This window comes from Parambassis ranga, chromosome 24 (assembly GCF_900634625.1).
Source record: "Parambassis ranga chromosome 24, fParRan2.1, whole genome shotgun sequence".
Lineage (NCBI taxonomy): Eukaryota > Metazoa > Chordata > Actinopteri > Ambassidae > Parambassis > Parambassis ranga.
Genome location: NC_041043.1, coordinates 5631380 through 5654135, shown reverse-complemented (window position 1 = coordinate 5654135; position 22756 = coordinate 5631380). Strand labels below are relative to the sequence as shown.

Genomic DNA, 22756 nt, shown 5'->3' with positions numbered 1-22756 from the left:
AACAGCTCAGGTGCTCACTAAATATGGCTCTAATTACGACAGTCAAAGTGACTTAGAACAGTTGTCCACAAGCTGTTGGCTGATGTCACAATGGCTTCACCTGCTTCTTTTATACAGCTTACAACTTGCAACCATTTAGGATTCAAGATGTAATTGCTAATTTGTTGCTGTCAGAAGTGGCTCAGTGGTTCAGATTAATGATCATTTTCAACAATACTTCTATGCTGTATCCTACTCTTGTTTTAACTCTTTTGTGTATTGTATTTATTAAGAAAAGGTTTTCTTGATCTTAAATGTTTACACAACACACAGGTGACTGCCCTAGAATTAATGAAGAGACTTTGTGTTTTATGCCAGCAGTAACAGAGCTGCACTACTTGACCTACTAAGTCGACCTCCGCTCCCCTTCTTTGCTTCTTGACTCACGTCATTCACTTAATTTTGAAAAAAGGGGATCATTGGTTGGAGGGAGAGAAGAGGCAGGGAAGTAGCAGATTGTTTATTCAGAGAGAAATGTCAAGTGTGAGAGGCTCATACATTGCAGACACACAGGGAGACTACCATGCACACAAGTACTCAGTGTTCAACAAACCCCGCCTGGTGACCTATAACAGGTCTTCATGATTTCAGGCTGACCAGGTTGACTGTTGCTGTTTGACTATTTAAGACCACAAGAAGCGAAACTGCCTTCTGCTGTAGACAAACCGCTGTCTGCTGTCAGCCTGTCCACTTCTAAGAGCATAAACCTTTTTATAGACTTAGACTCTTCTAGCTTTAATGACTGATCACAACAGTGATGCTTAAGTCTAATTTGAGCCATCTGCAGCACAAGAATTGTCAAAAAGAAAGAAAAAAAATGTTAATTTAAAAGCCTTTGTTAAATTGTATATTTAACAAAGGCTTTTAAGTTAATGAGGGATGACCTCTCATTTCCAACTAGTAGAAGCAGTAAAACTGTAGTACAGAATCCTAAAGGAACCAATCTGTTCTCATTTCAAGGCATGGACAAGAAAATTTCAAACAGTACATTTGGGTCAACTTGTTCTTCTTTCCCTCTAAAGTTGCAATTATGGAGCTTTATCATGTAAAATATATAACAAGACACTAGTCTTTATCATTCCTGCGGTTTGTAGTTTCTTTCTATTTGGTTTCAAAGAGGTAAAGCACACCGTCCAGAACAGAATTATTGATCAGACGAGTAAGTGACAAGGCTCTTTCATCTACAGGTACATCTAGATTTTCTGGCTTTTAACACGTCGTACTCTTTGCAGCAAAGTTCTGTGTGTTAGTCTTCTGATGAAAGTTGTAATGGCCACTCGGGGCTGGTTCGCGTTTAAAACATGTTAACAACTGGTACAAAAAGCAAAATCTCTCTAAAAACGTACTTACTGCTCTAGTTAAAGTTCAGCTATGTGGATGGCTGGATGCTATAGATCGTAGCTTTTTTCTGATTTAAGCCTTGACAGCTTATTTAGGCCTGGAGGGTTGTTGTTATTATTATGTACTATCCAGTGAACCGGGCAGCAAACAAATAGGTATGCTTTTATTTTCCATTGTACGTCCTTGTTTATAGAGAAATGGTTTTTAATAGCATGTTTGGAAAAATACACCATTGTATTCCTTCCCTTAAATGACACATACTTTGACATCATTGCCAAGCACCTTGACTCACAGACGTATTGCAAAGACACAAATAAGCAGAACATCCTGCCAAATGCTTTGCAGACTCCTGACTCGCAGCTGTGTTGAGATAAAATGAACAGACTCATTTCACAGAAGTGTACATTCATTCATAATGCATCATGCAAGACAGATCTTCTTGTCAGGGAGTATATTATGCTCACAGATGATCCATAACTCTTTATCAGGTGATGTATTGAATGAATCTCTGGCTGAATATTACCTAGAGAAAAGTCTTGGTGACGGGCTTTAATGGAAGCCAATTTAGCTTCTAATTATCTGCCGTTGGAGCTGCATGCAGTTGGCTTCATATCTACGAAATGGATTAAATGGGTCCAAACTGGGCAGCATGCAAAACACGTGCCACACACTAAACACAGATTATCAGCAGACACCCAGAGCCAAGCATGAGGTGGTGCGCTGGTAGTCATGTGTGTGAAAGTGTGAACCATTCCTTGTGAAGACTGAACTGTGTAAACTGCACTGGCGTGATTTTACAGGACCAGATATTGAGTCCATACCTCCTTTTGTGAGGAAAAATGTGATTTTTCTTACACATTTCAACCTTTAATTATATTTCTTCATCAACCATAATAAGTCACCTTCAGATTTTAGGTAACCAGTTAAATAAAGGCAGTGACACTGGTGTCACGTGAAGGACACCTTTACGTGCAGCAGAATAACAAAGTTTTATTTTCCAATAACTTAGTGAAGACTAAGTGAAAATGTCTGAAATGTCTTATTTCGGTTGATTGTATTGGGAATATTTGGTATTTCTCCTTGAAAAAAGAATTTTGAACAGTGTACTTTCATCCTCCAGATGCCGACAGACAAGATGCCATCAACTTGTTTCTTCAGGTTTACCAGCCGTCAGAGTCTAAGCCACACCTGTGGGAGCTGCCCACAGACTTCTACCTTCATCAGAGGAACACCATGGCCCTCCCCCAGGACAGACGCTGGTACACACCGCATGAACACTTACATACACACTTGCAAAGCTAAAAACTGTAAATATAAATGCATAAGAATTCATTTACAGTACACAACAGTTGTATCTACATATGTAATAGTATTAAAACCATTTGCATATACGCACCAAGACATCATGACACAGCACCTCCCTCTGTTTGCTTTTAATGTTTTGAAATTTTTGCACATTTATTTTTGTATAATTTGAATAACTCAGTGGGAAATGACTCACAGAAGATTAACACCTGCATGGCTGTTTCTGAAGCTTTTTTTTTAAACCCAAGCTCATTATGTTGTATGCAAGTGTGTGGGTAGATTTTTAATAAGTTTGCAATCAAGTTCTTCATTAACTGGACAAAGGTTGCAGAGACCAGACCTCAAGGAGTCATTATACTGAGGTTTGTCCTCATGGCTTAGCCCTGTGGCTACACTGCACACTGCATGTGTAAATAAAGATAATTATATATATTTAACAGGAACCTAAAAACAAAAAGAAGAATATCTTAATTCATGCATACTTTTGCAGGGTCATTGGACATAATCCTGCCCAACTGTGTAGCTACAAAGTCAAATAAAACTGACCGCCTCTAACACATCCAGTTTATTGTAGCATGTGGACTGTCTTCAATTATGTTTGTGCTGTTATTCTATTTGTTTTGTCCAATTCTGAGCATATACATATAAATGTGTGTGTCATACCGTATATGTACATCCTCTGTTCAAGCTAATGTGCCCTGCAAACAGCCAGTGTGCCACTCTGTCCTACTTATGATCCAGACCTCTGTGTTCAGTTTCAGGGTTTGACCCAAAGCCATTCTGTTCTTAATCATATGTGTGCTTATGGTTGAATTCATGTTGCTTCATTGCATAAAACTGGACTCAATTTTCTTTTACAGGTCACTAGTTTATGTAGACACAATGGACCAAGGCAGCTCTCTATTTATTCCAGGAAATTATAATGGCTGGAACCTGATTCAATTCAAAGGGTTTGCATCCAGATCTGTAAAAGTAGCACATCACATATTAAACCAAAAATATATAATATATAATGAGACTTATTCAAACTGCTGACACTGAACAACAGTCTGATGTATTCAAGGCTTTGCAGATCAGGGCTATGTGAAGGAGAGACTGTTTTCTGATAGACTCTTATACATTTGTGCATTTCATCTGTCTTCAGCTACACACTGTGGTGGTCAGATGGAATCCTGTCCTACCTGCCAGTGCCCTATGATGAAGGTACTGTCAGTACACTTTATACAATATGTGGCCCATGGGGCAAAACATTCATGATGAAGGCGGTGGTGTGTTTTTGTATTATTACCCATTCTACCAGCAAGTCAGGTACAAGTCCATGCCAGTGCACAGTAAAAAGTGTTTCTGTGTGCGTTTGCTTGTGACTCTTTTTGTGTTGATGCAGTCACCTGCGAGGAGAACATGAAGAAAGTCGAAGTGAAGAGAGTGAACCGCTTTGACGAGAGTATCGATATCTACACAGAATTCTTCAAACCTTATGAACTCACCTCCTTCGATGACACATTCTGCATCGCCATGACCAACTCTGCAAGGTAGGTAAACACCTGTAGCACAACAAACACAACACCAAATAACTACTCATGTTACTGCTTCACGTGTCAATCGGCACCTCAAATACAAACATAATTAGTTATGGGATGCCAACAAAGAGGCTTATTGTGTGTGTTCATAAAGGGAATTCATGCCCAAGACTGTAGGAGTGGATCCAAGTCCATTCACTGTTCGCAAACCAGAGGAAACAGGGAAGTCAGTGTTGGGGTGAGTGCATCTTTGTCTCAGATTTGTGATGTTTTTTTGCTGCAGTAAATCCCATGTCACTGTGCCCTCTTGCACACTGCTTCATTTGACACTGTGTTCTCAGGTAACCACAAACACCCTGTCCTTTTCCTGTTATTATGGCAAACACACCGCTGTGAACTATGCATATATTTAAAAAACACACATAGAAACACACACACACACACTACTAGAACAGTAATGCAAAGCAAAGCCTTGGTTATAGATGCCATGTGACGGGGGCTTTTAAAGTAATTGTCTCTGCATTACTGCAACACCCACCACTACACTACATGTAGCCCACACTAAAGGTCTGTGCTGAGTCAGTGTTTTGCTTGAATTCTAACATTTTCGGGAAACATGATTTGGTGCTTGTGCGTCTTTCTCAGAAATTTAACTACAGTGCAAATGTGGGCTTTTTCTATTAATTCATAGCTAAATATAAAAAAGAAGGTATCTTCCATTCAATATACTTTACTAGGATCACAGAGACAGGGATCTTCTGGTTAATTCTTATTGATGCTGCCCCTTGGTGCCTTTTTGTCAGAGTGCAGTCTGATGGTTGTTTCTGCCTCTGCTCATGCCCAGTTGTATTAGTTCTTTGTCCTAACTTGTCTCACCTGTAGTTGCCTTTTATTTGGCAGTTGCTTTTAACTGACCAAATAGTTTATAGTTCCTGTATAAAGTCAATTCTCCTCACACTCACACAGGTGCCCCTAGCAATGAAAGCATCTGTGTAGTAAATCACATTATTGACAGTAATAGTCTGAGAACTTGCATTTTATTGTCATCCTGGGGGTATGTATTTATCAGGTGACAGCCTCAGCAATCTAAGTGCTTTCTAGTATTGTGCTAAATATGGCACAATATGGATAAAAACACACAAAATGCTAAAGTGCATAATTGAGTTCCATGTTAGGTGGATTCAGAAGTGTCTGGTGTCTGTGTGACACATTAATCTTTGATGCAGCGAGGACACCAAAGTACACTACAAAGGAGTTATATATATACACAATATGACTGATCTGACTCTCCCAGTTTGTCCCATGTGGGCGACAGCCAATGCTTGGTTTTTGGTACAGCCAGCTGACATGTGCATTATAGATAACTTTTATCCACGCTGCCTGTTCACTGTTTACTGTTGGACTAGCAAACCAGAGGGGCAAGAGTAGAATAGGCAGTTTAGTAGTACGTACTATAATGGTTATGTTAAAGGTATGTGCTTAACTAACTAACTTTGCTAATCTGTTCACATGTGTGTAAATACCGGCAGCAGCAAGAGCAGTAAGGAGGAGACGCTGCTCCAAAGAAAGACTGCAGCCAGTGCACCTCCTCCCCCGAGTGAGGAGGCGATCTCAAGCACATCAGAGGACGACTCCGAGGATGACCGCGATGACGACGGGTCCGTGTCACAGCGCTCAACCCCGATCAAGCTGCTAACAGAGTCTGGAGAGAGCAGTCACATGCAGGAGGTATGACACACACCTGTTCAAAGACCTGCTGCATCATTATGACCCAGTAAGAGCACATTTAAACACCTGTTGGTGGAACTGAAAGCAGAAAAAAGCATTATAGTGTAATACGGTTAACTATCTTACTAATATCACCCTGATTGTGTTTTTTCCTGCTCACCTCCTTTGAGTCTCCCAGAAGAAATTAGCTCAGTGTTTCTGTTTGCGTCAGACCCACTGCTAGGCATCACATTAATTGGTCTAAGTGATGGAGGGTCAAAGTGCTGGTTTCAGGCTGAATGAAATGAACTGTGCTGTATCAATGTGACAGTTAGACGTTATCTGTTATTAAGTGAAAAGTGTGTTTAGTAAAGTGAATGCCTGAATCACAGATGGTGACATCATAACACTGAGGGAGCCTTGCAGCACCGTCTGTTGCAGGACTCCTTTGAAAACAGTTGTTTGGGGTCACATCATGCTTCAGAACCAGTCACAGCATTGACACAGTTGTTCTTGGTTTCAGAAATGTGTGTGTGAGCAATGCAGCCTACTTCTGCTTAGTATAGAGAGTGTTATCTTAGTGTGGACTGACTGTTGTGTTTCATCCTCCAAAGCCCAGGTTTCATTAAAGAGTGTATGTAGGGCAGGTGAAGTGGGATTGGGTCTGCTTTTAGGAGGTCAGGTGATATGTGGTCACCTGCGATTTAACATTTTGATGGCTAATTTAATCTGCTCTATTGGTTTCTTGCCAGCTTAGATGTTATGGTGTCAGTCCGCTGCTAGAACTAAACAGTACCAGCATGTATATATAGGATTAGATTTCCATTGCTTCCTCTCACTAGTTTTCTTTAGATTGTACATGGAATAATAGCTGCCATAGTTTATTGTTAAATCAGCCAGTTAGGTGTAATATATTTTTATCCTTCTGGCCTTTTGTACATGTATTAACCCTTTTAATCTGTGAGGCCTGTAAACAAAGCTGCATTAAGGTTTTGGTCTTCTACCTCACCTCTCCTTTAAGTTGTGTGTCAGACTTTAAATATGTAGCACTCATCTTTGTTTTACAGCACAAACAAAACAGATCTTAGTGCTGCTTTCTTCAAATATACATGCAGTATATTTGTGCTGCAGTGCTTTTATCATAAAACAAGCGTGTGTTTAAGAGTCATCTCAGTATCTGTATCCGTTTCACGCCCCAGGTGGACTGGTCACACATTTACATGACCCACTGACCTAGATTCTGCCATTGGAGACAACATTATTAGCCCTCCCTCTGTAAATGTATATTCCTAGTTTGCTTCTTGGTTTAAGAATAATCTGCAGAAAGACTAAGAGCATCATAAAGACATGTTGTTATAGCTGTGTGTGTGGGTTTGTTCATATGTGGTATTTGTTACACTTTAAAATGTTGTGATTGACCAGGTCTCTCTTAGAAAGGAGATTCTATGTGACTTCCTGGTTAAAAATGGGTTGGGGTTAGTAAAAAAGTCTTTTTTAACTAATTACGATATTCTGTTTAATAGAAACAAAAACATTTTAACACAGCATTTCCAAACATACTAGATTAGGAAGCTTCAATCTGATCAACTTGTACACAAGTATGATAACTGTCTGGAGCCATTTGATGTAGTTTCCAAGAAGTTTGAGGCACATCTACTGACATGGACCTGGTCTTGGACTTGGTGCAGGCCAGGTCACGCTCCAGCAGGTAGTTCTTCACTAGAAGAGTCATTATGCGCTGTCATATTTGACTGTTGATGAGCAATACCTCTGATTCCAGTTCATGAAACATGTAAGCTCTTTGATAAACGTGTATATCCTACTCCTGCTTTGTAGGCATTAACAATCCTTTTTCTCAGTCTAAAGTAATTTTTATCTGCGCAAATTAAAGTAAATGAGGAAGGAAAATATTATGGTTAAAAAAATTCTTCATAGTGAAGCTAATAATTATGTTTTCATCTGCATATTACAGCAGGGACAGAAAGCTGTCAACAGGAAGGAGGATGCCCCAGACAACAAAACCCTCGTAAAAAAAGTCTCAGTAAAGAGCCCCTAGCTGTGTGTAAACTGCTGTAGTTATGGTTACAGCAATATTTGCAGCCATTGTGACATCAGCAGGAGCGGGGTGACTCCCTCTGCCTGCACTTTACCTCTCCGTCTTTATTTGCATACATAATGGCTCTGACCGTTTACTGTTTGCTGTAATCTCTTTAGAACTGATGCTAGAACATTACTGTATAAATGCAGAGCATCTTCCATTTGTGGATCAGATGGTGTCAGTGTTTTTTTTTTCACTCTTCATCTTCTGTCATGATGATGGTGATAAAGATATTGGTACTGAGGATGATGAGGATGATGCATTGGGCTCTGACCTGCACATGGCTTATCAGTCTTTTATTGATCCAAAAACTGCAGATCCCCCCACTGCACAACTTTTCATATATGTCACACTTTTCATGTTGTCACAGAGCTTATTTATGCCCAAAAAACCCTGTTAACTGTTTGTCAGTGAAACTCATAGGCCTCATGCCTGCTGCACTCTTTGTGTTGATGAAGATTCTTAACCTAAAAAGTTAATTTTTCAGTTAAGAGCTTGAAGCAGGGTTACTGGACCTGTTAGAATTCCTTGAAGACTGTTAATATATGTTAAAAATCTATATTACCCACCAAACGGAACAAATGAAGCTGAAACCCCTGAATGCTGCACTCCTGTTTACAGAGCCGTCACCATATACTGAAAGCTACACAGACTCAAGTGATGCCACTATAGCCTAAAGACTGCCTGAGCTAATATACTAAGCTTAACATCCACTTTCTTCCATCTTTATTGATGGTCTCTGGTCCAAACACGTCGTACTGATAGCAGTGGGTTCTGCTGCATGCTCGACTGAGGCACCACTGCTCTGCTATTAACTACACAATCCTTATTATGTTGGAATATGTAAGTCCATATGTGGAAAGAGGCCTACTACGGGTCTCTGGTTAAAAACATGCCTCATGTTCCAGTAGAAATGACTGCAGTAAACTAACACTCCATAATCTTTCACTTACTATAGATTGATGACAGTGGTGTCTACATTTAATAGTATATATTGATAAAGTATCATTTATAACCATAACTGCATCCATTGCATGTTTTAATAAAGTTGGTCTTCCAGGTGCCCCCACATTCTCCATCCATCCACTCCACCTTTCTGATTTATGATGTATGTTTCATGGGTTTTTTTTTCTCTCCTCTGTTTTCGTTGGGCCTCGAGCAATGAGCTGCTCATGAATATGTCGGGCTGGACGGCTAGCTCACGTGTCAGGCGCACACACCATGCATCTCGCGTCACTGCCTGTCCCTGAGAATGGATTACCTGGGTGCCGGCACAACACACAACTGTTGAAATATTTAAACATCAGATCATTACTACGTTTTCCATGTAATTACGCATGATCATTTAGTATTCCCCCTCGATACCGGCAGCGTACATGTGCTCACATAGATTTGCAATGTGTGGGGGTGCATAAGCAAGTTTGTGTTGACACACCAGACTCTGGTTTGTAGTGTATGAAGGTGTGTATGCACGTGTGTCCCCTTGGTTTGAATGAGGCGCTGTGTTTGGGATATGTTTATGATGTGTGTGTGTGTGTGTTATTCTCTTCTCCTTGCAGCTCAGATCAATACAAATACAGTGAAAATTGAAAAGCATGATATTATACAGTATATTGCTGCGATGTCATAGAGCTTCCAGCTTACATAACAAGCATCCTGTGGGTGTGTGTATTTAATTTCATAATGAGCAGGTAAGCATTCATTTGTTTAGGAAATTATTATCCTGAAGCATATTTGCAGGACAGTCGTAATCATAGTACTGATACATACCTCCCTCTTTCTTCATTGTCTGATGTTTTTGTTTCTTTGCACACAAAAACTTATTTAATAATCAGTGACAACCATAAAGCTAAGACAGGAATTGTTTCCACATTAGGATTGCTGTTCAGCATCTTACATAATTCCTCATAATGTGTTAATCTGGTTTAATACATTTTTTTTCCAATTAATTGAAAATCTAAATCATCGCCTCATCGTATCCAAACGAGGAAGAAATATTAATTTTTTTTCTTTTGACTTGAATAATTATGGCATTGCCTGAGGGTTAATTAACTTTGGTATTCATTTATGTTTAATGTTGAGTTTAGGATGATTAATCTTAATAATCTAAGTGGCTAGTTACATGTATAAAGTTTCTATTTTATAAAAGGATTATTTTTATTTTTATAAGTATATAATTATTTTCCCAGATTTTTTTTTAATCATCGTCATCATCAGGTTTAAATTAAATTTCCCTTTTTATTCTTAACACATTTTATTTACGTCTGACTTCAGTGTCACGTTGTGAACTTGACGCCTTTTTCCTTACTCTTTTTTTCCTGCTTGAAATGGTCTGACCTTTTTAATCTGATCTCCTGTTTGTTATTAAATCTCTACAAAGTGTGGACACTGTGTGCAAGAACCCCAGGAGGGCTCCGTCCCTGAACATGAAAAAACATGAAACTACCTCATCAGACACTAACAATCAAATTTCCTTAGGTTGTGGCTCTTTGGGTTTGCTCTGATTACTGAATGAGTCGTGGGTGCTGAACCCAACGACTTTGTCTGTTGGCTTTTATGTGTTTTTAACTTAAGCAGCCTGTTAATTTTTACATGAACTTTTATGATGACCATTATTCATCATCTAATGTCATACTCTCCTTTCTTCAGGATGTCCAGCAGCTGCAGACAGTTAAGGAACCATATGGACTCGACCTGGCAGAGTTCCCTGCTGAGGATGACCTGCTTATTTACAAGAGGTAAAACACAGACACTTAAAGAGGATGTTAAAGGAGGTGAACTTTTCACAGCTCCCAGCAGGACCCTGTCTGTGTTTATTTGCATGGCCTTGTATGCTGTATGTCAGTCGAGTTTTTTTGGGTCACATTGAACCAAATGTCTGTAAACTTAAGGGGTGCAGCTTATTTTCTGTCTCCCTCTGCCCAGGTAAAAAATGAAATGACTTCATTTTATTTGTATCGACAAAACAACCTGTGCCCGGGATGGAGAGAGGCAGAACGAGCAGTCAGTGCCAACCACCCCCGCAGAGTGATACGGGTCGTTTGTCAACTGTACCCTGCTGTGTGCATCACATGTGTGACCTCACTGCTCTTTGTCCATCTCATCCCTCCTTCACTTTTCTGTATGCTGCGTCAATTTCATCTTCTCCTTTGTCCCAGTTTTGCAGTGCAGAGAACAGCTATCAACATGCGCTCAAACTGACAGCCCAACTGTCTGTTCTTTGGAAGCAGACAAGGCTTCAATAGCATTTCTTACACTCTCCTGTCCCAAATTCACAGATTACACCTGACCCTGTGCCATAGTTGTGTAACCAGTAAATAGTTAGCTCCTTTCATGGCTGTGTGATACTGTAGTAAGTTATAATGTGGTACAGGTCCATGTCATAACCACAGTAAAAACAGCTTTAAGGATACAGTAATAAATTGTATCACCTTAGAAAATGATAAACTGCATGTTGACAGAATGTCAGCGTCATATTTATCTCATCTGACTTTGAGAAAGGGGCACAGGTCTGATTTGGGATTTAAGCCAGGCCCTTAAAAAAACACCCAAATGGTGGTGAAGAATGTTGTTCATCTCCTCCTCCTCATCCTGTAGTGGCACATAATGAGAGTGAAATTACATTCATTATTGAAGCTGGAGGTTGGAATGGTTCCAAAGATGTTAGCTACAGCCCCTAATCAATGCATTAATATTAAAAATCATAAGCAAGAGCCAGAGGGGAACTCTCAACTCTTGCATATTATTGTGTCTTTGTGAGAGAAAAATGACCAACGGGGAAATCTGAGGTTTGATGCTGATGTGATCTGAACATTAGGGATCTCAGCAGGCATGTTTAGCTAAGAAGATAATATGAAGCTGACATTTAAAGGGTTCTCAGGAGACACTGTTACCTAGTACCTTCTTTTCCTTGCTCTTTACAAGATGAAGGGGGCAGACGAGAGACAAACACATGGATACTTTTGGTGTGCTTTGCTTTTTTTGGTCAATTTTCAGACTTTTTTCATCTTTTTTTTTTTTTTTTTTGCAGGTTTGCACGTCTGGGCGAGAGCCAGCACAGAGTGGAGAGAACGGAACACATAAACCTGGCAAACATCATCTGTTTGTGAGTTCAACATATTGACACAAACATACTCACCCTGTCTCTGTAATCCTCTCTCACGTGTTACATGAAGCATTGTAATTCTGTAGTTTTAATGCCATCCTTTAAAACACCAATCTACTGTAGCCTTGGTGTCCAGTGAGGGTAACAAAAACGTATACATTCATTCGATTATGTACAGTAGAATGTGTTTTGGAGTTTAGACCCCCATGTGACATCATCTGAGGAGGGGGAAAAAAGGTTTGATCTGAAAAGCATGCTGACAGCAGAGAGGACACGTTAAATATAATGTTCCAATGTGATTGGCTGCGTGAGCAAGGATATGGTCACTGATAGGAGGAGGAGGGGCTTTTACTAATCAGCTGATTAGAGAGAGTAAAAGAAAGTACGAAAGAGTGAGTGACCCATGAAGCTTGTTACAAAAGTGAGAAATAATGAAAGTCTTCCTGACTGAACTGTCACTAAGCTCCATTTGTGTATTTTAACTACACTTTTATTACTTCTTTCCTTCTTGGTCATAGATTGAGTGAATTTGTTTTTTCTTTAGCCAGATCCACCTCACGTGAGATGGCAATGTGCAGCCTTAGAAACGTTTAAGCCTTTTTCTTTCCTCTTTGTAATCTTTCACTCTCTTTCTGTGGAGTTCCAAGGATGATGCACACAAAGCAACCTATGTTTACACATTCATATCCTATATGCAGTCATAGTACAACATGAAAGCTCCACATTTTCTTCTATTCCAGTGGAGGCAGTAGGTTTTTCAAATACATATAGTGTAGCCTTCCTGTATATCTTTGCATAGTAAAGTATACTATTTATTTTTAAAGTTGCCTGTGCAATATTTACTTGGATGTTTCCTATTTTAGAGTTATTCCAATAGATACAAACCTCTTTTTTTATTCCACCTTTAGTTCATTTTATAGATCAGAGGTTTTATATGCAAGAGTCTTATAATAGCTCTGTTGTTATTGATGTGTGTGTGAAAGTGTAAATTGTGTTTGGGTAAAGGTAAAAGGTATTACCTAGTCCAATCCATGTACTCTTATAAATTAAATGAACAGTTCAATGATGCCTCTCCATCAGCACTACAAACGTGTACAGTATATACACTAAGCAGCCACAATATTAAAAGCAGTTAATTAATAATATTGGTCATTTCACTGCAGTGGTAGCTGTCAATGGGTCAAATAAAGCAACAGGTGAAAATGGGCTAGCTGAGTGACTTGGACTAAATGCTAAATTTGGTCCAAGAATGGATAACCACTGAACCAACATTGTCTTGTCTTCTGAGTGGTTTGAAGCTCGTTGTGACTGTTACCATCATCAGCCCCACAGTCCGCCCATCTCTTGGGTAATCTAAATATGGTTCATGTAGCACAGGCAGAATTAAACTGGGCAGGCGTCTCCAGCTTGTCAGTCGGACCGCATAGATATGTATTTATGTTATCTCAGTTAGCTTTGTATGGAGCTACTGAGAACAAGAAGATAAAGTAGATGGAGTGCCTGTCATCCTACCCTTAACCTTCATCAAAGATACTCTGCACGTGACCTTACCCAACAATACAACCTCCCTTTCAGGAGAAATAGTTGAAATTCACGAGCAGAGAGCTGCTTAAGAAAAGAACCTCTGATGGACAAACAGCTCTGAGGCAACACAGTCACACGAGAACACAGAAAGGTTTTTGTATTGTTTCATTCTAAAAATACATGCAGGTAGTCGGTTGGACATTTCAGGTTTGTTGTGTGCGTCATGGCTTCATGGAATCCACTCTATATAGACATTATGGAAATGCTACTTTTATAGAATGGGAGGGAAAAAAATCTCAAAATGGGTGAAAAAAAAACCCCACGTGTTGGTGTTTTTCCTCCTCTCATGTTGCACCTGCACGTTTGTTGTGTGAATGCAAAGAGAGCACATGTGAAGATACTACCAGGTCTGTTAGAGGACCATGAGTGGGAGTAATCGTGGCTCTTTTTCTGGAACAGCAGATGGAGTTACATTGCTATCTGGAGAAAATGGGAAGGTCACGTGAAATTGAAGAGGTTAAAACCACAACAGGTTAAAGTGGGCAGTAAAACGGGGAGAGCAGAACTGTGAACAGAAGCCGGTTGTGTCTGAGCAGCTATTGATTCTGGGCTTCATCTTATGTGGCTGTTAACCCAGAAATCTTTGCCTTCAGGGATATATTTTCCTCCATCTGTCCTTATATTGATGACCACAGCCACTGACTATTCCTAACAGCCTAGGTAGCAGTTACACATCACACAGAGGTGGCAGACACATCGATGTTTTCCTCTGTGTGTAAATGAAATCTCAGCAAGGAATCCGTTTCACTTCGACCAGTTTGCATGTGTTTCTCCTTCACCTTTGCTCCCTCATTAGGCCGGTTGTCTGGTGTTGTCTGTTGTTGTCTGTTGTTGTCTGTTGTTGTCGTCCTCGTGTCAGGGCCACAGGGTGAGACAGGTGTGTTAATGTTGTGCAACAGGGCTATTCTAAGATGTTACAGCACCCAAAACATGTTGTCACTGCTTGGAGCCCTGCGGTCTGCCTCCTCCCTCTGTGTAGTTCCTGCAGCGACCCATCAAGCAGAGCAAAGCTGACTCATTTTGGCGGGAAAAAAAATGAGAACTTTGGCTCTTTCCTGTCGGCGAACTCACATTTCAGACTCAGCTGTTATCATGAGTTTGTATTTTAGGAGTCAGCCGTACAGTTTTAATGTTAAATTATCTTTGCATTTTGAAATGCAGCCGTGTGTCCGAGCAGCTTCTCACTGGGCGCCTCAGCTGCTGTTGCACTGGTTGAATGAGTGAATGACGCAGTTGATAATCCACCCAGAAGATGAAGAGGCATGCCTTGGAGTCCAGCTTCTGCGAAACACTGAGTGATTCTGCTGTAAAAGTGCTCATCCCCACCGTCCTCGTGTTGGTTCCATTAACAGCCTCCATAATGACCTGCTGTCAGCAGCACATTTTTATCAGGTTTTCTTTGTCTGATTAGATAAAAATAGTTCTCCAGAGTTTCCTTTTTATTACCTGTGGACAAACACAGAGAACCACATCACACGTGATCTCTTTCTTCATAGTGTGAATTCCTCCTTTTATGTCCACTTCTGTCCCTCTTGCAGAGAACCTGTGTCCTCCTTCCCCGAGGACAGCATCTACGGCGTCTCTCCCCCTCAGGTCGACAGACACAGCCGGGATGTGTTCGAGAGCCATGTGATGATGGGTCAGGGCCAGCTGAGGGTGCTGTGCCGGGAGGACGTGTTAATGTACAGGGAGTACGTCAAGAACAGATACATGTGAGACCCAGAGAGCAGGATCTCTGGGTCCCATTGAGGATGATTTTTTTATTTATGACTCTGAAATTTTCTTTAAATTATGAGGATGTTTAAATATGAAGAAAATCGTGAATGAAAACTTTTAATAGAAATGATTTGAGTTTTAGTAGTCTTTTATTTTTTAATGCGTTTGTGCCTCAACAGGCTGCCAACAGGTGCTTTTTAGTTGTTTTTTGTTACATTGGTTCTGTTTTAAGTGCAACTTTTACCCTTGATTTAACAGAATGCAAATTTCAGACATGTAAATTGATGTAAATACTTCTGATTATAGAATATTTCCTGAATATTAGAACCATTAATTAAAGTAGTTGTAAACATTTTCTCAGGAGGGGCTCATTGTTTCTGATGTACTGAAGCCAACTTCCTATGTGCTGTGATGTCCTGACTCACAGGGCCCCTAGATCAGCCTATAAGCAGAGTAACCTGAAACAAATCTGCATCCACAAAAAAAAGGCAAGGTGTCCAGAACCTTTGTCCGGGGAGCAGACGTTGGAGAGCAGGGTGAATTAGAGCATCCCGCATGCTAAGGTCTGATTTTAGCTCAGTATTCCTCCACTTTACAAACCAGATGCTGACAGGCATCACAGACCTGATGTAGCTTTTCCAGCAGATCATCATGCAGGTTGGTTTTTGGATGATTTCCTTACTAGACACTCGGTGGCACTGTGCAGTGATACACCTCAAAGCTCGCTGCTGGTTACATCTTCTTCACATTCCATTGATAATTTATTTTTTTGAAAATAATGATCTCACTAAATGCTCCTTTAAATACCTCCAATATTTGCCTGTGCACTCTAAAGCCTGTAAAGGTTACAGAAAGCCTGAATTGGAGTTGTTTGTTTGTATGTTTGTTTGTTTGTTTTAAATGTGGAGGACAGTCTATAATCATAATTATGTCTTTTGGGAAGTTAACAAACTGTTAGTGTAAGTCAGGACACGATGACTTTGAATGCTTGACCATTGTTGATGAGTTACTCGTGAGAATGTTGAATGTACTTGATGTGGTTTAGAAACCTGTTTTAAAGAAGAGATTCTTTATACTTTTCAATACTCATGCATGTTCAATCATGCAGGAAAATGTGTTCAGCTCATTTTCTTTTCCTTTTTTTTGACCAATTTAAATGAATTTTGAGTTTTTATCACCACATTGTGCGCTGGTTTGTTTTGCATAAATATAAATTAAACATGAATGAAGTCACCTGGTATGACGGGCTGAACTGCTGTTTCCTCTGTATTTTTCTACCTCTGCTTTCTCACTCGTGCTGCTCTCTCTGTCTCGATGTTGTGTTGCTTCTTTCACGTGGCCTCTGTAATTGTTCCTCTTCTCTCTCGTTTTTTCTCTCTACTGTCAGTACTCTCACTCCTCCTTTCACCAGTTTCTCCCGTCGTCTGCCTTTGTTCTGCCTCACACTTTCTTTCCCTCTCCCCTCTTACACTCTCTAAATCGTTAAATTTCATCCACAGGTGTCAGAAAATGTGAAATGTGATGAAGACTGCTCTTCCCACTGCTGCACGAACACATTCAGTCAGCATACTGACTGACCACTGGTCTCTGCATCAGTGCCTCGTGAGCCTGAGCATTTGAAAGCAGGGGGGAAGGGCTGCCTCAGCATGTGATGTGATGGAGAGTGGCAGGGGAATTAAAGGAAAATAACTTTTTAAGACCAAATTTAACTGAAGCTTTTTCCATCTTCTGTATTTTCAAGTCCTTCAGCACTGTCCTGATAATTGGGAGTTGTTAAGACTGCACTATAGGTAATGACACATCTCACCTAAAGAAAAACCTCTTAGCTGAGTCAGGAGGCTTCTTCTGATTTCTGCCATTGTTTTTAAATTCTCCTCAGAAGAGAACAGAACTTCCAGTGGTGGTGTTGGTCAGTGGAGTTAACATCTGCTCAGTTCTTTCACTTTGTGTTGATTCTTAACACAACATCCAAAACTCAGTGACAAGGAAGATTTCAACAAATTCCTAAATTGAGGTCATGATGACATCTGTGGCAGACCTCCTAGAGACACATTTTGTGTGCGTGCTTGAGTGTGTGTATCATGCGGCTGCTTTCTTGTAAGAAGTAGGTCAAGTTGGTGAGTAAATTGAGGTGTTATGTCCTGCAGAGTCTCACATCAGCTGTGACAGATGTTCCGGTGTTAGTTCCCACCAATGCCTCCCTCCTACCTTCAGCCTCAGACCTCCTAGAAACCAGATGTTACATTGTCTTCACTCTCAGCCTCTTGAGATGTAACTCATTTAGAATCATGTGTTCATCTGTGCTCTCTTTTCTCAGCTTAATTAGAGACTCAGTTTTATTATTTTTTTTGTCTGAGTAAATGTCACTACAAAGGTGTTCTTGCGGTGGGTGGTGATTTATTGTGTGTTTGTGTGCACTCTTGAAAGTGAAAGCACTGCTGTTTGTGAGCAGGAGGCTGCCGGCAGTTTGTTTAGCTCACAACATGCAGTGATGTCGCTGTCTTGGTGACATTGCGTTCGGTTTAGTCGTAAAAACAATCACAAAATGTTGTTGAGGTGTTTCTGTGTGTGTTTTGTGTGGTTTGGGTCTTTGACATGAGTCACTAGGCACTTCATGTGACTGCTTAGCTTATGAATGAAGACAGCCTCCCTCTCCAGCCTCTGGTCCACTGACAAAAGGTGGCCAAACAGCTGTTGCCTGGCAACCAAAAGTGGTTACCATATTGTTATGCTGCTTTGAATCCCCATATCCTTCTTTCCCTTTTCCCTCAACATAACAGTCATTCTATTAAATTCAAATGTACATCACAAATAAATATCCAGACAAGTCATAAACATGATGCTCAGTTTTAATCACCACTATCTAAACTGTCAAACAAATTATCATTTGTTATCCTCATCCTCTAAGACAGATGTTTACATCTTCTATTTAACTAAAACCAGTACCAAGATAGGTCGTCCAGGCCGTCCAGTGCAGGAGCATGTGGTTTGACATTGTTTTTTTCTGTGTAAAAAGGTCATCAAGATAGCACAAAGGTTCTTAACTGAGGATATCTGTGGAGGATTTATTGATGTTGATGCTAACATTTATGTGAGTGAATCCTGGAGGTGCAGGGCTGCTTTACATATTCAGATGGACACACTTTCCTAGTCTTTGAAATGAGACGGCCACATCATGCTGCTCTTTCTTTCTTCAACGGCGTCCTTTGAAGCATTCAGCTCCTGAATTATCCATCATTATATATCATTTTCCTGTTAATGCTTCTTCATAGATGTGCAGGTTACACATGCCAGTGTGTGCCTGTTCACCTCCATACCAACAAACATGCTGCCTGAGTGCAAGCCAAATATGCAGTCGCTCTCTTATTTAGTCTGGACGATAGTTTCTAAAAAGTTCGTCCTCAGTGAGTTCAGACCAAAGAAGAAGTCGGTGTTTGTGCTAACTGATGATGGCTCAGTGATGGCCTGAGGGTCATGGCCGCTCAGGGTTAGTTACAGTCATGTCGCTTACATAAAGACATTTCGCTCGATTCTCTGAATTTTACATAACATGGATGTAACTTTGCATCATGCCGTTTTTCTACAATGTTACTGAACTCTTGCTTTTTGTTTTTATTTTTGTTTTACACTCAGAATGACAGTGAACATTGAAACAGTTTCAGAGCGTATAAGGAGCAGGAGTGATGATTACACCAGCAGCACTATCAGTGCCCATCCCCATAACATGATGTTTGGTCTCACATTAATAACACTGAGTCACGTGTTAGCTTGTGTGTGTGTGTGTGTCTGTGTCTGTGTGTGGCTTGCAGCAGGTATGCAGAACACCAACCGAGCAGGATCTGTTTCTGCAGCGCAGGGAGACTCAGAGACAGCTGCGTGAGCTGGCAGGTGTGTGAATACTGCAAAGGATTGGCCTCTGTCCATCTGTCACACCTGTATGAGTACAGGTCTGTTTACACCATGATACTTCCTGCTTTCTGACCTCCCTCACCTCCCAGTATTCACAGAGAATCCCTTTCTTACAGCAGATGTAGCCTCACAGCGTGTGGAGGCTCCTGCTTTAACTAAACTCGTGTTTCAAGAAGGTGAGGAGGAGCCTTGATACCATGAAGAGAGAGAGAGAGAGAGAGAGAGAGAGTCCTGCGTTAGGTTTCTATCACTTTCCCCTCTCTCGCTTTCAATCGCTTTGCCGTGACGTCACTGGTGTTTAAATCTCTCCTCGCGCTTCCCTGCTCAGTCCCCTCTCTCTCTCTCCACCTCTTTCTCCACCTCCTCCTCCTTCTCTTCGCATTCACCTTCCTCGCCGAGCTCCTCACCGGCCAATGCTTCACGCCACTCCTGCCCTCAGTGTCTGTCCCATGCGTGGGAAGCACAACAAAATCAAGGGCTTCACCTGAGAGGGTCCCAAGAAGCAGCGAGGTGCATCCCTGTGACTTTTAGATTTTTTTTCTCTTCATAACCTCCTCTCTTCTGATGAGGGGACTTTAAATTTCAGCCAAAATCGCCGCTCGGCAGCAGTTTTGTCACGGAGGTAGGTGTTTGAAGCTTTTGTAGAAATCATATCCAGGAGAAACAAAAGTGTCAAATGTGTCTGCGAGGAGTACTTTAGAGAAGAAGATGTATTTGTTATTTGTCTTCCACGAATAAGGAGAAGTAATAATTCGGTTTCTATAAAAGTAATAATCATTTATTTGAGGAGACTGGTTTTTGAGTCGCAGTGATTTCAGCACCGCGGACAGCTCCTGTTCCGCCGCAACAACTTTTTAAAAAAAGAAAATTACAAACACTAAAGGACTGGAGACCTACAGCGGGAAGAGTTTTAACTGCACAGCTTCAAGATTTCTAAGAGAGTTTTATCTTCACAACACTTAGCTCTACCTCTACAGATTAGAAAAAAAAGATTTAAAAAGAAAGAAAACTGTTTTAGGGTGAAGTTTTACTTGATTGTTTCAGAAAAATGCATTTAAATTCTTATGTGTCACAGGTATTGATGAATATGTGTGTGTGGATAGTTCATCAAGTTCAAAGATTGATATTTTTGGACACATAGTGAGATTTCTGCCTTCTCTCTAACATACTGTAACTTAATGGTTCTCAGCCCTTTGTCACTCATAACAAAAAAAACATGTACAGTCGTGTGTCCAGTAATCATGTTCAGACCTCTTAATGCATGATTTAATGTTTTCAACTGACCCTAACTTTTGGAAGAAATAATCTAGATATGTGTCAATATCAGTGTTTCATTTTAGTGTGAACTGCCCCTTTAAACTCTAAATGTTGCCACATTTTAATTAACAGACCGTCTTCTTTTGCTGCCCACAGGACAGCGGGACAACAGTGTGGAGCTATGAACGAGTCACTGTTGGTGAACGACTCCTCTGTGACTCCTGTGGTTGGAGAGGTTCTCCCCTGGATGGAGGCTGAGTCTCCAGACCACAATGACAGCCTGGAATTTTCCACCGCCCCGTTAGATTTCACCATCAACCCTTGGGACATAATGCTCTGTATGTCGGGCACTGTCATCGCCTGTGAAAACGCCATAGTAGTAGCCATCATCTTCTACACGCCAACGCTGAGGACTCCCATGTTTGTGCTAATCGGCAGCCTGGCCACGGCAGACCTGCTGGCCGGCATGGGATTAATCCTGAACTTTGTGTTTCAGTATGTCATCTCCTCTGAGACTATCAGTCTTATCACTGTAGGCTTTTTGGTGGCCTCCTTCACCGCATCCATCAGCAGCCTTTTAGCCATCACAGTGGACCGGTACTTCTCCCTCTACAATGCCCTGACTTACTTCTCAGAGAAGACGCTGCAGTACGTTCACCTGATGCTGCTGGGCACCTGGGGGGTGTCCCTGTTCCTGGGCTTGCTGCCGGTGCTCGGCTGGAACTGCCTGGGCGAGCCGGCCTCCTGCAGCATCGTCCGCCCTCTGACCCGGAGCAACGTCACGCTCCTGGCCACCTCCTTCTTCGCCATCTTTGTGCTAATGCTCACCCTCTACTTCAAGATCTGCAAGATTGTGTGCCACCACGCCCACCAGATCGCCCTCCAGCAGCACTTTTTTGCCACGTCACATTATGTCGCCACCAAGAAGGGTGTGTCCACTTTGGCCATCATCTTGGGGACTTTTGGTGCCAGCTGGCTTCCCTTTGCAATCTACTGTCTGGTGGGTGAGAAGGAGTATCCGTCAGTGTACACCTACGCCACTCTGCTGCCAGCGACCTACAATTCAATGATCAACCCCATCATCTACGCCTACAGGAATGCAGAGATCCAGCGCTCCATCTACATACTTCTCTGTGGCTGTTTTCAGGCCAATGGCACCCACCGGTCCAGGTCGCCAAGTGAGGTCTAAAAACAGGGGTGCTAGAGTGGAAAAGACAAAACCGTCCTGTCACCACCGACAATCCGCTTACAGTTCAGTGAATGCTTTACAGACGCAAAGTGGGAACATGAGAAGTGTGTCTCTCATGCATACTGTACCTGCACTTTACCATGTCTGAACACAAGTTAGAGAGGACAGTTTGGAAAACGCTGTGAACAAAAAAAAAGACTAAAAAAAACCTGTGAATGTAAAAAAATAAAAAGGAATGGAGAATTCTGCACTTTATTAAATGTTTTTTCAAAAGCCAAAGCAGTATTGTAAAGTTCTTAATGTGTTTAAATGTTTGAACTGTGTGAGTGCCATGTGCCATTTTTCTATTTTGTATTGTATTGTCTTTGTCCATTTTGTACAAGAAGAATAAAGATGTAAAACCCAGCTCTGTCAGGTTTCTACTGTTTTTTTACATCTTCTTCACCTTGTCTCTCGACCTCTTCCTCCTGAGCACAGGTGGGTGTGTTTGAAGAGGCTAATGGCACATTGAGAAAGCAAGTACCTTGCCCCGGAAAATAGCTTCAATTTACGCCCAGACACATTTAAATGCTGTTTGCTCAGTCTGTGTGTGTGTGTGTGTGAGACAGACAAATAGTGGAGAGATACCACAAACGTGTGAAAACATGTGCCATGTGGTCAAGTGTGCTCAGCAGTTTTGAAATAAAACCCAATAGATGCCTGCCTGTTGAGGCTGCAGGAGTCAAATGAGGCTTTCTCTCTTGTAATTTCCCTTACATATTGCTCCCTGTTGGCCTTAGTGTGTAGTCACTTTGATAAGATATGATGCACTCCACTGTGCAAGCACCGGAAATGAGAAGGGTTGTTTAGACTTGGTGCCTTATCTCCCTCCATCTCGGCAACATCTCCAGTCGTGATGTGAGTGAAGCAGCCGCAGACACATGTATGCAAGTGTGACAGAGTGAGAGGAGCGGATAGATCATGATAATAGGGTCGCACTGAATCTA

General features: G+C 41.2%; 2 protein-coding genes across 4 annotated transcripts in view; both read left to right on the top strand.

Annotated features, from left to right (window-relative positions):
• The window catches only part of fig4a (FIG4 phosphoinositide 5-phosphatase a), a 33858-nt gene extending 17220 nt beyond the window's left edge, over window positions 1-16638 (top strand). For 2 of the 3 annotated variants that reach the window (XM_028396686.1, XM_028396688.1), the window contains 8 exons: window positions 2501-2639; window positions 3830-3888; window positions 4070-4217; window positions 4360-4443; window positions 5735-5933; window positions 10660-10748; window positions 12041-12115; window positions 15238-16638. In XM_028396686.1, the coding sequence (XP_028252487.1) occupies window positions 2501-2639; window positions 3830-3888; window positions 4070-4217; window positions 4360-4443; window positions 5735-5933; window positions 10660-10748; window positions 12041-12115; window positions 15238-15415 (971 nt within the window). In that variant the 3' untranslated portion in view covers window positions 15416-16638. The remainder of the gene's footprint in view (window positions 1-2500; window positions 2640-3829; window positions 3889-4069; window positions 4218-4359; window positions 4444-5734; window positions 5934-10659; window positions 10749-12040; window positions 12116-15237) is intronic. The other variant, XM_028396687.1, reaches the window with a different exon arrangement.
• A 3195-nt stretch (window positions 16639-19833) lies between these two features.
• On the top strand, window positions 19834-21770 carry gpr6 (G protein-coupled receptor 6). The gene is made up of 2 exons (XM_028396700.1): window positions 19834-19946; window positions 20738-21770. Exon 2 carries the CDS (start codon window positions 20763-20765, stop codon window positions 21768-21770), a length of 1008 nt encoding a protein of 335 aa, XP_028252501.1. The 5' UTR covers window positions 19834-19946; window positions 20738-20762.
• The last annotated feature ends 986 nt before the right edge of the window (window positions 21771-22756 follow it).

Excerpts from the sequence above, each read along its gene's own strand:
- gpr6 (XM_028396700.1), top strand. The coding sequence starts at position 20,763 with ATGAACGAGTCACTGTTGGTGAACGACTCCTCTGTGACTCCTGTGGTT.